We start from the raw sequence: 14,679 nt of genomic DNA on the forward strand, positions 1-14,679 counted from the left end.
GCCTCAGCTCCACGGTGTCCTTCGTACAAGTCGTGTTGTGGCCCCTCCACGTCCTCTGGAGCTGGGAGAGGGAAAATCAGTACCCCGGAGGAGTAGTGCTGAGTGGGATGCAGCATCTCCCTGAAGTTTCATGATACCTTGACACACTAAATGAGATAGATCCAGAGGCCCAGGCACCTTGTAGAGATGCTTGGAGTCACATCAGCTTGGAGATGCTTGGAGTCACATCAGCATGGGGAAGGCTTTCAGACTCATTTCCTTGCTGCTTATGCTGCACTTTCCCTGGGAGTCTTTTGGGGGGGGACCCACGTTATTATGTGGAAGCAAAGGAGTGAGGAAGATCTACCCTTCATGTCAAGGCTTGGTTGCACAAGTATCACAGTATCACCAAGGTTGGAAGAGACCTCATAGATCAAGTCCAACCCTTTACCACAGAGCTCAAGGCTAGACCATGGCACCAAGTGCCACGTCCAATCCTGCCTTGAACAGCTCCAGGGACGGCGACTCCACCACCTCCCCGGGCAGCCCATTCCAGTGTCCAATGACTCTCTCAGGGAAGAACTTTCTCCTCACCTCCAGCCTAAATTTCCCCTGGCATAGCTTGAGGCTGTGTCCTCTGGTTCTGGTGCTGGCCACCTGAGAGAAGAGAGCAACCTCCTCCTGGCCACAACCACCCCTCAGGTAGTTGTAGACAGCAACAAGGTCACCCCTGAGCCTCCTCTTCTCCAGGCTAACCAATCCCAGCTCCCTCAGCCTCTCCTCGTAGGCTTGTGCTCAAGGCCTCTCCCCAGCCTCGTCGCCCTTCTCTGGACACGCTCAAGCATCTCAATGTCCCTCCTAAACTGGGGGGCCCAGAACTGAACACAGTACTCAAGGTGTGGTCTAACCAGTGCAGAGTACAGGGGAAGTGCTGCAGCTGCTCAGTGCTTATGCTGCACTTTCCTTGTAAGCCTTTTTGAGGGGACTCACGTTATTATGTGGAAGCAAAGGAGTGAGGGAGATGTACCCCTCATGCCAAGGCTTGGTTGCACAAGTGCTGCAGATGCTCAGTGCTTATGCTGCACTTTTCCTGGGAGCCTTTTTGGGGGAGACCCATATTATTATGTGGAAGCAAAGGAGTGAGGGAGATGTACCTCTCATGCCAAGGCTTGGTTGCACAAGTGCTGCAGATGCTCAGTGTTGGGGCTAAGTGCCTTCATCTCACATAACCACAACTGCAGCACCTCCTGCCTCATCCCCTGATTATATCCCTCTGGTTATATTCTGATACCATTTGAAGGTCATTAGGTGGCAACTCATGCCACTTCTTAACTTTCCCTTCCCTACTGCACAACTACTTAACAGTTTGAAATATTTATTGAGCATGCAGCTAAATTACTCCATAGATGAGCATAACATTCAATACCCCCTTGGGAACATGGCACATGGCTAATTACAGCTTTGTAATTAGCCCTGCAGTAGGCTTAGAAGAAACCTCTGAAAAGTCTGCTGAGCCCCAGCAGTGCAGCAGCAAGAAGGGTGAAGAGTGCAAATGTTGTGAAAGCAAAAAGAGGATTTAAAATTCCATAGATTAAAAAAAAAGGGGGAGATTTTCCAGAAAATTATTCTTGGGCATCTGAAAGTAACACTGGAGCTAAGTTGGAGAGGCATGGGAGAAGGGAGTGGAGGGGGTGGGGAGAGGAGAAAAACTAGAGGAGGGAGGAGGTTGTTGTTCCAAATGATGAGGTGCTTCTAACTTCCTAAACCTTAACACAAGAAATGACTTTGTCCCGCCAGCAAAGCCTCTGCCCCACCCTGAAGAGCTGAGATTTGGTTGTTTACATGAATGCTCCTGAGTTAATCTTTCCCAGTAAATTGAAGTTTGAAAACTCTGGGAAAGATCCTGCAGCTTTTACTCCTGGATTTTGTGGATGAGAGGCTGGAAGTGTTAGGACTCTGGACAAGAAGGAACAGAAGCAGACAACTATTTCAGATGGCACCAGAGAGCAGAATGCACAGCAGTGCTTCAGAGAGAGCCTGGCTGGAGGAGTCTCTGCTGAGTGCAGCTCAGCTGGCATTTCCTATGAACACAGTGGCTCAAAGAGCACAAGAGAAACAGCTGCCAGTGTGCACTTGCAGCCCAGAAAGCCAACCAGATGCTGGGCTGCATCATGAGAATTGTGGCCAGCAGGTAGAGGGAGGTGATTCTCCCTCTCTGCACCGCCCTCATGAGACCCCCACCTGGAGCACTGCATCCAGTTCTGGAGCCCCTATTACAGGAAAGATCTGTACAAGAGGGATATGGATGTGCTGGAAGGTGTCCAGAGAAGGGCCACGGGGATCATCAGAGGGCTGGAGCACCTCTCCTATGAGGAGACACTGAGGGAGTTTGGGCTGTTCAATCTGGAGAGGAGAAGGCTCTGAGGTGACCTTGTTGTGGCTTTTCAGTATCTTAAGGGGGCCTACAAAAAAACTGGAGGGGGACATTTTAGGCTGTTAGGTAGTGATAGGACTGGGGGTGGATGGAAACAAAGCTAGAAATGGGTAGATTCAGACTACCCATTCAGATGTTAGGAAGAAGTTCTTCACCATGAGGGTGGTGAGAGCCTGGAATGGGTTGCCCAGGGAGGTGGTGGAAGCCTCATTCCTGGAGGTGTTTAAGGCCAGGCTGGATGAGGCTGTGGCCAGGCTGATGTAAGGTAGGGTGTCCCTGGCCATGACAGGGGGGTTGGAACTAGATGATCCTTGTGGTTCCTTTCAACCCTGACTGATTCTATGATTCTATCTGGACGTGCTAGAATGTGTCCAGAGAAGAGCCACGAGGGTGCTCAGAGGGCTGGAGCTGCTCTGCTCTGAGGACAGGCTGAGAGAGTTGGGGCTGTTCAGTTTGGAGAAGAGGAGGCTCTGAGGACACCTTATTGTGGTCTTCCAGTATGTGAAGGGAGCCTACAACAAAGCTGCTGAGGGACTTTTTAGGATGTTAGGTAGTGATAGGACTATGGGGAATGGATCCAAGCTGGAGGAGGGGAGATTTAGATTAGACCTTAGGAAGAAGTTCTTCACCATAAGGGTGGTGACACACTGGAACAGATTGCCTAGGGAGATGGTTGGAAGCCTCATCTCTGGATGTTTTTAAGGCTGGATGTGGCTCTGGGCAACCTGCTGTTGTGGAAAGTGTCCCTGCCCATGGTAGGGAGGATGGAACTAGGTGATGCTTGAGGTCCCTTCCAACCCTGACAATGCTGTGATTCTGTGACCTCTATGAATTAGGACTTGGGTTTTTCTAGTCTTCAACTCATCACATGGTTCACTGGTTCAGTGCTGACTCCTGAGGAATCATGGTGCCCTCTGGATTTCCTACCTCAGCAGGTTTTCACATGGAGACTCATCCCATTACTGACACAGAATACACAGGCTTGTGCAGTATGACCTGGGCACAGCTTACAGCAGTATGGCTGGAGGTTAATTGCACTTTTCCCTTCCTGTGACTTATTCACATTGGTGCCATGTTCTTAAGTATTAGTTCTGAAGGTCCCTGAATTTCATTTAAAAGCACAATTATTCTCAGGGAAAGGGAATCTCATTGAATTAAACAAACATTATATCTCTATTCAGAATGATTAGTGGCTTTTTAGCAGGCCACAGGAAAAACAGAGATAAGCTTCATTAATTTAGAAGGCAAAGCATCAATTCTGTCTGAGATAACTCTGTGGAGCAAGTATCTGAATGTGCAATTAATTACTTTTGGTCTGAGAGACTCAGAGATGAGCATGCAGAGTGTGAGGAGTTTCCTTTAGAGTGGCTGCATGGCAGCAGAGAGACTTAGCTCAGCCCTGGATTAGTTCTGTCTGTCCTGGTATGAAACATTTGTGGCTTAATTCTGTTTGGTGTTAGTGTGTTGTAGGAGAGCTAGCTACATCCTGACAGCAAGCTGTGGTGCCCCTTCCTACACAGTCCTGCGCCCTATAAGATCATAGAATGGTCTAGGTTGGAAGGGTCCTCAGAAGGTGATTTAGTCTAACCCCCCCTGCTGCAGTCAGCAGAGGCATCCTCAGCTAGACCAGGTTGCCCCTGGGGAAGAATTACAGCAGCAGCATTCAGTTCCCAAGCTGCAGGCCCCCTTCAGGCTTCCCAAGTGTGCTAGTTTGAAGCTAGCTAGAATGTTTTGGTGAGAAGAACTAGATTGCAGGCTGTGAAAGGAAAATAGTGGTGATGTTTACTTCACTCACAGGCTTGCTGAGATGTATAAGAATAAGAATCAAAACGTAGATAACTCACTCAGCACTTCTGCTGGGGAACTGGCTGACCTGCATCTCTAACCTCACCCCTCTCTGCCATTTCTTTGACTAATCCACTTTGCTTCCTAACCCCCTGGCCAAACCTCCATTCTTCCTTGGGACTGGGGTAAGGTTAAGTGAGGTAGGGGGAAGGTGAAGGGGTGGTTGGGAGCTCCTCCTGGGGACTCAGGTTTCTGGGAGGGCTGTTGTGTTTCTGTATTCCCTTTTCCCTTGTCTATTTCTGTCTATAGCTGTATATACTGTCAATATCTGCTTGGATATTGTGCTAGCTGTAAATATAAGCTTCATTCAATTTCCAGAGCCAGGTGAGTCTAGTCTGGATGATTTCCAAAGTGTGGGGGGGTGGGGAACACCCAAACTATCACACCAAAGTGGGAGCCCAGAGTTGTGACCCTGTATCTCTAATCCAAAACGCTGTCAGCACGGGTAAGGAACTGTGCTTCTGGAGACAAGGCTCTGGGCTTCCACACAAAGCCACTGCAGTGAGCCATGGACATGGCTGGTGAATCCTTAGCACTTTACTGACCTTGGCTCCCCCTGCCTTTTTCTGGTTTCCCATGTAATGCTGTCCAGAACAAAAGACTGAGCACTCCTGACTTTACAAGCCTCAGCTTAATCCAGTTTTATCAAAACAATATGCTGCAGTAGTCCTTCCTAGCGTGGCAATTTCACGCTTTAAATATGTCCATAAATGCTGCTGTGCTCATGCTGTGAGCTCCAGGAGGGCAGGCTTTCTACTGGAGAACCATCTCTGAACTCCTCACCTTCTCCTGAAGTGAGGTTTTCAGGTAGCTCCATGTTAACATCACTCTACAACTCCCTAACTGAGCTCACTTTAAACACAGCCACTTCAGGGGCGTGGGCAGAAGGAGACCTTAATCTGATCTCCTCAGTGTCTGCAACGTGCCCAGCTTTGCTGTTGGTGCAGAGCAGAGCAGATTGAGTCAAGCTGCCTGAATATGACCAAAGGGCCACAAAGGGAATAAAGAGTTGGTTACTAGCACACTGTAAAACAGCCAGACTTCCTGGGTAAACAAGGCCAGCACTAGTGGAAAAAACCCAAAAGGACTACTCTTGCTTTTACTAATAAGTTTGGAGTAGTTTGACCATTCCTTTAATGCACTGTTAACGTAGCTGGATAGTTTAAGCTGATCCAACCCTACACAGATGTTCTTGGCTTTGTGAAGCATCACTAGACACACACATCTCTCATACCCCAACAGTGAATATCCTCCCTATTCCCTCTGCATATTTCCCTTCTTTTGTTTGACTAATGAGGCAAGGTAATGCTTTGGTTGAGATAAAGTAAGATGCAAATAGCTGAGGAGAGAGATAAATCAGCCTGTGACTTAGGGGTGCATTGTCTCTGCCTTTGATTGGGAAGGGCTCTAAGTCTTAAAGGTGTAAGGTTTGGGAAAGTCCCAGCAATAGGGCAGACAATATTAGGGCAACAAAGCTGGTGAAAGGCCTGGAACACAAACCCTATGAGGAGAGCCTGAGGGGGCTGGGGGTGTGCAGCCTGCAGAAGAGGAGGCTCAGGGCAGACCTCATTGCTCTCGACAACTCAGGCTCTCTCCTAAGGGGACTGTGATGGTTTGGGTGTTACCTGCCCCCCCTACACTTCAGAAAAATCACCCAGACTAGACTCAGCTGAGCTGGAAATTAAAGAATGAAGCTTTATATTTACAGCTTAACACAAGATACTAGCAGGTATTTACAATCTATGCAGCTCTAGGCAGAAATAGACAAGTTAAAAAAGTAATCCAGAAACACAACAGCCCTCCCAGAAACCTGAGTCCCCAGGAGGACACTGCCAGTCTCACCCACAACCTGGACAGTAAAATAAGCCTGGATATGAGATACTTTGCTCATCCAGGCTTCTCCTTCAATCTCACCATTCACAGGCTTCTTCCTTGCAGTCAGAAATTGCTGAAGTTAAGCTTTCTGGTTTGGTTTGGTTTGGTGGTGGTTGTTGTCTACTGGATTGTCAGGAGAATCATAGAATCAGTCAAGATTGGAAGGGACCAAAAGGATCAGCCAGTTCCAACCCCCCTGACATACTCAGGGACACCCTACCCCACATCAGCCTGGCCACAGCCTCAGCCAGCCTGGCCTTAAACACCTCCAGGGATGTGGCCTCAACCTCCTCCCTGGGCAACCCATTCCAGCCTCTCACCACTCTCACGTTAAACAATTTCCTCCTCACATCCAGTCTGAATCTCCCCACCTCCACCTTTGCTCCATTCCCCCCAGTCCTTTCACTCCCTGAGAGCCTAAAAAGTCCCTCCCCAGATTTTTGTAGGCCCCCTTCAGATCCTGGAAGGCCACAAGAAGGTCACCTGGGACCCTCCTCTTCTGCAGACTGAACAGCCCCAACTCTTTCAGTCTGTCCTCACAGCAGAGCTGCTGCAGCCCTCTGAGCATCCTCATGGCCCTTCTCTGGACACACTCCAGCAGCTCCACATCCCTCCAGTTCTGGGCTCCTCAATTCAAGAGAGATGTTGAGGTACTGGAGTCACAGATTCATAGAATGGTCTAGGTTGGAAGGGACCTCAAGGATCATACAGACCCAACCCCCACTAGAGCAGGTTGCTCAAGGCCTCATCCAACCTGGCCTTATGCTTTGGGTTTGTTTTTTAACTCAGTGCAGAGAGATTTTTTTTCTGTTGGTGTCTTTTTTTCTTTTTCCCCTTCCCAAGCCCAGCAGAATCAAGTTCTGTCAGGGAGAGATTTTTCTAAGACACATTGTCAGCTGTTGCTCATTTCCATGTGAAACAGGATCCCCATGCCAAATATGCATGGCCTGTTTGTTCCATGCTGTGCATAGTGCTTATGGTGGGGTGGTGCTAGCGTTGGCCAAATGAAAAACGAAGGCTCAGCTCCAAAATCTTAGTCACTGTTATTCTGAATATGTGGAATCTCAAGGGAAAAAAAAAAAACTCAGCCTGTCTTTTTTTTATTATGATTATTAAGAAGCAACAAGGACTCATGATGACCATTCAAGATAATTGAAGTGGCCAAAGTGCAGGGTTCCACACTTTGGCCACAACAACCGCAAGCAGTGCTACGGACTGGGGACAGAGTGGCTGGAGAGCAGCCAGGAAGAAAGGGACCTGGGGGTGCTGGTAGATAGTAGCTGAAGATGAGCCAGCAGTGTGCCCAGGTGGCCAAGACAGCCAATGACATCCTGGCCTGGCTCAGGAGCAGTGTGGCCAGCAGGACAAGGGAGGTTATTCTGCCTCTGTGCTCAGCACTGCTCAGGCCACACCTGGAGTGCTGTGTCCAATTCTGGGCTCCTCAATATAAGAGAGATGTTGAGGTGCTGGAAGGTGTCCAGAGAAGGGCGATGAAGCTGGTGAGGGGCCTGGAACACAAACCCTATGCAGAGAGGCTGAGGGAGCTGTGAGTGTGCAGCCTGGAGAAGAGGAGGCTCAGGGCTGACCTCGTTGCTGTCTACAACTCTCTGAAGGGAGGCTGTAGCCAGGTGGGGTTGGGCTCTTCTGCCAGACAACCATCAACAGAACAAGGGGACACAGTCTCAAGTTGTGCCAGGGGAGGTCTAGGCTGGATGTTAGGAGGAAGTTGTTGGCAGAGAGAGTGATTGGCATTGGAATGGGCTGCCCAGGGAGGTGGTGGAGTCATTGTACCTGGAGGTGTTGAAGCAGAGCCTGGCTGAGGCACTTAGTGCCATGGTCTGGTTGACTGGCTAGGGCTGGGTGCTAGGTTGAACTGGAAGATCTTGGAGATCTCCTCCAACCTGGTCGATTCTGTGATTCTATGATTCTATGAAATCTAGTGGCTTCTTAACAAACAGTTTTGTTAGTTTTCCCTGAGTAGTTGACATCACACAGATAAACTCATTGCTAATAAAGGGAAGGTAAAATTTTGCTTTCAAATTTGTGAAGCAAAAAAAAAAGCTTTGTGAGGCATGTTCAAGGATTTCTTATGCTTAACAGCTTTGGAGGACCTAATTTTTTGTAGCAGGTGTTGCTTTAAGGTGCTGAGGCTGGGGCTCCAGGTGTGTCTGGAAGAAGAGCTGCGCTTAGGGGACTGCAAATCAAAGGCAGTTGGGGAGGAGAGGGCAACCTTGAACCTGGTCCTGAGTTCAAGCAAGTCACCTGGGAACCTCCTCTTCTGCAGACTGAACAGCCCCAACTCTTTCAGTCTGTCCTCATAGGAGAGCTTCTGCAGCCCTCTGATCATCCTCGTGGCCCTTCTCTGGACGCACTCCAGCATCTCCACATCTCTTCCCTCAAAACCATAGCTTCTGCTCAGTTGGAACCATATTGAAAAGATCATTTTCCCCCCCAGAGTCACCAGTTGGAACCATATTGAAAAGATCATTTCCCCCCCAGAGTCACCAGTTGGAACCATATTGAAAAGATCATTTTCCCCCCCAGAGTCACCAGTGCCATCAAGAATTTCATTTCCCAACGGCCCTCAGCTCATTTGGTTTCGATGCGGTCATTTCCGGAACCAATTTGGGCATTCAAATGCAAATCCTAGTGCCTTGTGTGGCTATGTGTTTGAAAGCTTAGAAAGAGCAGAAATATTCCTGTGCATAGACAAGCTCAATGATATCTCTTGTGTTTTCCTTTTCAAGAGGCATTTGTCCCCCGAAGAGTTCCAAGAAGTCTTCAAAATGAGCATCGAGGAATTTGACCGTCTGGCACTTTGGAAGCGGAACGACCTGAAGAAAAAGGCCCTGCTTTTCTAGCCCCTCCCAGATAAAATATGTGCTTAATCAAACCAGAAATAGTCTTGCCAGAACTATCACATGCACTTGCTGTTGAACCATTGTCCAGCTTCATTGTGTCAGTTTGTGTTGGGGGGGGAAACAGGACGGATGAGGTGGCGGCGCGTTGGGCTGCGGAGGGTTTCGCTAACCTCGCGCGACCCGTTGGTTTTGTCAGCGACTCCTGGTCCCACCTGGTTTACAACCTGCAAAAAAAAAACTCTTAAGTAGCTTTAAGTTTGTTGTGGCTTGCAGTTATTGCCAGATGCAATCAGAAATTCTGACAGGAAGAGGAAAAGAACGAAGAGGAAAGCATAGCTGTGACAAAAGAGACGGATCCACCGTTTTGTTCCCGTTTTTACACCATCATTTTTTTCCCACAAAACATTCCCAGCAGGCTGCCACCTGCTGTTAAAATATAGGGAAAAGCCAAAGAGAAGCATGGCCACAAGCAAGTTATTCCTGCAGTTGTTTGGGGTTTTTTTTTTTTTGGTGGGATACTTTTTTAATACTGAAAGCAAAAATATGGAAGCACCTTAATTCTATTTCTTATCTTTAGATGCAGCCTGCTCTCTGAAAGGTCCTATTTGTCTAGAAGGTAACGAGCTATCTTTAAGTACAGCACGAGAGGTTTTATTTTGTTATGGATATATTGTGACATGGAACGAGTATAAGGAGTAAAATGTATACAGACCTACTTAAAAAGGTAGTCCCATTCATCAGGAAAACTGAAGCCTTACATAGAACTGGTTTGAGAGTGTGTTGTGCCAGCTGACTGTGTTTTCCTGCTGGTCTGGGGTGTTTGGAGAGGAGGCTCAGGGGTGACCTCATTGCTGTCTACAATTACCTGAAGGGAGGTTGTAGCCAAGTGGGGTTGGGCTCTTCTCCCAGACAACCAGCAACAGAACGAGGGGGGACAGTCTCAAGTTGTGCTGGGGAAAGTCTAGGCTGGATGTTAGGAGGAAGTTGTTGGCAGAGAGAGTGATTTGCCATTGGAATGGGCTGCCCAGGGAGGTGGTGGAGTCACCATCCCTGGAGGTGCTCAAAAGAAGACTGGATGAGGCACTTGGTGCCATGGTCTAGTTGAGTGGATAGGGCTGGGGGATAGGTTGGACTCGATGATCTTGGAGGTCTCTTCCAACCTGGTTGATTCTATGATTCTATATATATATATATATATATATTTCCTGCTGATCAATATACCATGCAACCTTGGTTAGATGTAGGTAGAGCTATCTATCTATCTGTAAAAGAACTCTTTTCATCAGTGTATGTCCTAAGGAAGGACATTCTTCCTCCACTTCCTGGCTGTGCACAATTTGCCACGAGATCTGCGACGGCAATCGGTAGGTGTGAGAATGGAACAGTTCAGGATAAAATGTAACCAACCAAACCAGGCTTGGTGTGCTGCTATCAGTAATACATCCCATTACAATCTACTAGGTGAAAGCCTCATGCGTTACTACTTGCATGTCTCTGTACAAATCAGTTTTAAAACACCACTCCTAAGTGCTACTGGTGCAGTACCTTGAGGCTGTCTTAAATAACAGGTAAAGCTAACAAGATCTAAGCGTTTGATATGAGCATTAGACCTCAATATCTCTTCCAACCTAAACCATTCTATGATTCCAGCTGAATGACTCTGCAATGATTTCATCCGGTGAGAGGTGTGGTTGCTGACAAAGAATGCTTTAAAGTGAGTTGCAAGCGTTGTGAGATACTGAGAGGGGGTAAGGGAAAAAAGTCCATTTTTTTTTCAGCCATGTGTCAGTATTCTGCATTTTTACTGCCTTGAATGTTTGTACTCACTTCCTCCTTCACTCTGTCTTTCTGCATTTCCTTAAGGTTACTATATGCACTACAACACTTCAACTGACCCAGCATTGGAAAAAAACATAGCATTCAACTTGCCTTCTTCCAACTAACTTTCAAAGTCTGTGCTGTTGGAAATAAATATTTTCTCATGACCTAAATGTTTTGTCTGATGATAGAAACGTTTAAAAAAGGGGGGAAAAAATCATTAAAACAAAGATATAACTCGATGACTTTGGTGGCGTGTGTCTGTGTGTGTAGTTCTTTGATTGTAGTGCTGCTCTGGATGGGATCTTCCTATGATATTAATGTAATTAGAAGGTGATTTGCATTAGCTTGGCACCAGCCAAATATAGCAGGGTAAAAGGGCCATAAAATAAGTAGTGCTGTGATTCATTGTTGTGTTGTACATCACAGGAAACACAGCAGTGAATTGCAGCACCGCTTATAGCCCTGGTCCTATGGAGGGCTACAAGGATGATGAGGGGACTGGAACACTGCCTGATGAGGAGAGGCTGAGGGACCTGGGGCTGCTTAGTCTGGAGAAGACTGAGAGGGGATTTGATAAAGGTTTATAAATACCTGAGAGCTGGGGGTCAGGAGAATGGGGACAGGCTCTGCTCACTGCTCCCTGGGATAGGACAAGGAGCAATGGATGTAAGCTGCAGCACAGGAGGTTCCACCTCAACACAAGGGGAACTTCTTTACTGTAAGGGTCCCAGAGCACTGGAACAGGCTCCCCAGAGAGCTTGTGGAGTCTCCTTCTCTGGAGCCTTTCAAGGCCTGTCTGGATGTGTTCCTCTGTGATCTGAGCTAGACTGTATGGTCCTGCTCTGGCAGAGGGGTTGGACTCAGTGATCTCCTTGTGTCCCCTCCAACCTCTGACATCCTGTGATCCTGTGATCACCTAAACTCTGTAAAACAGAGCATGGCTTCCCCCAAAAAATGCAACATTGCTGCTTCTAGAATTTGTCATATTTTCCCCATTTAAAATCTGCAAATTGGAATTGTAGTCACTAAGTCTTCTTCCAGGAGTGCCTTGTTAAACGTAGCTAGAGCAGCATGTGCACAACCGATACCGAGGCTTGTTTCTAGAGCTCCATATGCTAATCTGCAATAGCATTTTGGAATGGAAAATGCATTTCAGAGCGATGAGAGAACTCTTTGCCAGCATATTCCATCTGATAGCGTGGTCCAGCGTTGGCAGGAACAACCTGAGAGTCTCCACAAACCATCAGCTGTGTTTTAGATAATGCTCTTTAGAGTTACTAAGATGTTCTTCCCTATCCTTGTGCTGGAGGCGTTGCTGTCTCGCAGCACCTCGGTATGGACGTGCACAGCTACTCAGGGCACAAGGATCAGCGTAGCTCCTGGAGGAACCTGCTTTGATTTGTCTACAAGAAGCAAGGGAATTCTGTCAGGTTTGATTTTCATATTCATATCTGAAGCATGTGTCTCAGCTGTGCAGGACATCCCTGGCGTGTGACCTAATCCTCACCTCATGTATTTTAAAGCAGGCATGTCTCAAACACAGCAATGAAAGAAGCCAACTTATTTCATCATCAGAGCCTTTGGAGACAAAGGAACACGTGGATTTTTGTGGTTGCTGAGGAGTATCTGGCCAACAATTCCAGATAGGAAACCAGGCATGCCAGATTGCCATTAGAGCTGTCTGAGAAGGCTGGACATTTCTGTCTGACCTTCTGCTATTTCTTTTCCTTGTGGTTCAGAGGAGAACTCTGACAACTGGAATTGCAGAAACAGGAAAATACATGGTTATGAGAAAGCTACCTGGAGTCTACTAACCCTCTGAGACCAGGCTTGCATTTCTTCATCATCTCCAGGCCACCTCACAGGTTCTCAGGAGGTCCTGCCTGCCTCAGGCTTTTGGAGCCTTTGTCTCACTTCTCTCTTTCTACATCCTGCTAGAAAAGGGGGCTTAAAAATGCACACCTTTGAAACCTTGGGTCTCAGTAGTTTATGTCACTGGTAAGGAAGCACCCACAGAAAATGAAAGTTTGTTGGACTAATGCAGCTAATTATTGTTCCCTCCTCACAGGCACCATCTCAGGGAGTTACAGCTAAGAGAAGTGAGTAGTTGTGTATTGTTCCAAGTGCTCTCACTTAAGAACACTTAAGGTGTTCTCTTCCTATCAGTGTTTGACATCGTGACTACTCTGCAAACCCAAAGCAGACCCAAGCAGTGTACCCCACAGATGATCCAAGGCTTCAGGAAGAGGGTTAGTGTCTCTGCTATGATGTCTTTCCTGTTTGTTAGGAGTCTGGATAGCCCTGATTTCTGGTTCTGAATCTTTTATATAGACTGGAATAGAATAGAATCAACGAGGTTGGAAGAGACACAGCCTGTGTCTCTTTCTGGAGCACAGCCCTGTGAGGAGAGGCTGAGGGAGCTGGGGGGGTGCAGCCTGCAGAAGAGGAGGCTTAGGGCAGAGCTCATTGCTGTCTGCAACTATCTGAAGGGAGGCTGTAGCCAGGTGGGGTTGGGCTCTTCTGCCAGGCAAGCAGCAACAGAACAGGGAGACACAGTCTCAAGTTGTGCCAGGGGAGGTCTAGGCTGGGTGTTAGGAGGAAGTTGTTAGCAGAGAGAGTGATTGGCATTGGAATGGGCTGCCCAGGGAGGTGGTGGAGTCACCATCCCTGGAGGTATTCAGGAAATGCCTGGCTAAGGCACTTAGTGCCATGGTCTGGTTGACTGGCTAGGGCTGGGTGCTAGGTTGGACTGGCTGAGCTTGGAGGTCTCTTCCAACCTGCTTGACTCTATGATTCTATGATTCTGTTTGTCTGAACCATGGAGATTTTCAACAGAATCACACAGGCACTGTTTTGACAGGCAATCAGTTGGAGAACTGCCTGCTCCCCCATCCTGGTGATAAAGGAGAGGGCAGCTGTACAGTTTCATACCTTGTTGAACAATGCCAGTGAAAAAAGAGGCAGGGGAGGGCTGAGCTCCTATTTTTGGCCCAGTCTTGCCTGAATTGAGAGAAAGCAGGGGCAAGGAGGTGAGATTTACAGGAAATCCTTTCCCAGTGCATTCAACCTTGAAATAATGAGAGCAGGATTACTTTGTTGTTTTCAATCTCTGCTACCCAAAGACAGAGCTGCTCTTCAGTGCTGCTGGGGGTTTGACATGCAAATAATGAAAGGAAGTTAGCATAGCCTTTTGAAAATGTCAAGTGCCAAATGCTAATGCATGGATGTTTGGTGTTGCACTTAAGAGCTCTGAGGTGCCTATCCAAGTGTGGGGGGTGTGAGAATTTATATCAGTTTGCCTTCTACTGCCTTCCATTAGAAGATGATTGGTTTAAGAAGTTTATTGGGTGCAAACTATGACGTCCAGTTGCTGGGGACCAGAGAGTTCCTATTATTGACGTGACTTTGTTTTCCATGCAAGAAACTCCTCAGCCATCACAGAATCATAGAATCAAGCAGGTTGGAAGAGACCTCCAAGATCATCCAGTCCAACCTAGCACCCAGCCCTATCCAATCAACTAGACCATGGCACCAAGTGCCTCAGCCAGGCTTTTCTTGAACATCTCCAGGGATGGTGACTCCACCACCTCCCTGGGCAGCCCATTCCAATGCCAATCACTCTCTCTGCCAACAACTTCCTCCTAACATCCAGCCTATACTTCTCCCAGCACAACTTGAGACTGTGTCTCCCTGTTCTGTTGCTGCTTGCCTGGCAGAAGAGGCCACCCCCGACCTGGTTACAGCCTCCCTTCAGATAGTGGTAGTCAGCAATGAGGTCAGCCCTGAGCCTCCTCTTCTGCAGGCTGCACACCCCCAGCTCCCTCAGCCTCTCCTCATAGGGTTTGTGTTCCAGGCCCCTCCCCA

General features: G+C 47.8%; 1 protein-coding gene across 12 annotated transcripts in view; it reads left to right on the top strand.

Annotated features, from left to right (window-relative positions):
• ABLIM2 (actin binding LIM protein family member 2) overlaps positions 1-11,054 on the top strand; it is a 148,447-nt gene extending 137,393 nt beyond the window's left edge. For all 12 annotated transcript variants that reach the window (XM_064151629.1, XM_064151630.1, XM_064151632.1 and 9 more), the window contains one exon: positions 8,881-11,054. In XM_064151629.1, the coding sequence (XP_064007699.1) occupies positions 8,881-8,994 (114 nt within the window). In that variant the 3' untranslated portion in view covers positions 8,995-11,054. The remainder of the gene's footprint in view (positions 1-8,880) is intronic.
• Positions 11,055-14,679: the final 3,625 nt, after the last annotated feature.

The sequence above is a fragment of the Pogoniulus pusillus genome, chromosome 11 (assembly GCF_015220805.1).
Source record: "Pogoniulus pusillus isolate bPogPus1 chromosome 11, bPogPus1.pri, whole genome shotgun sequence".
NCBI lineage: Eukaryota > Metazoa > Chordata > Aves > Piciformes > Lybiidae > Pogoniulus > Pogoniulus pusillus.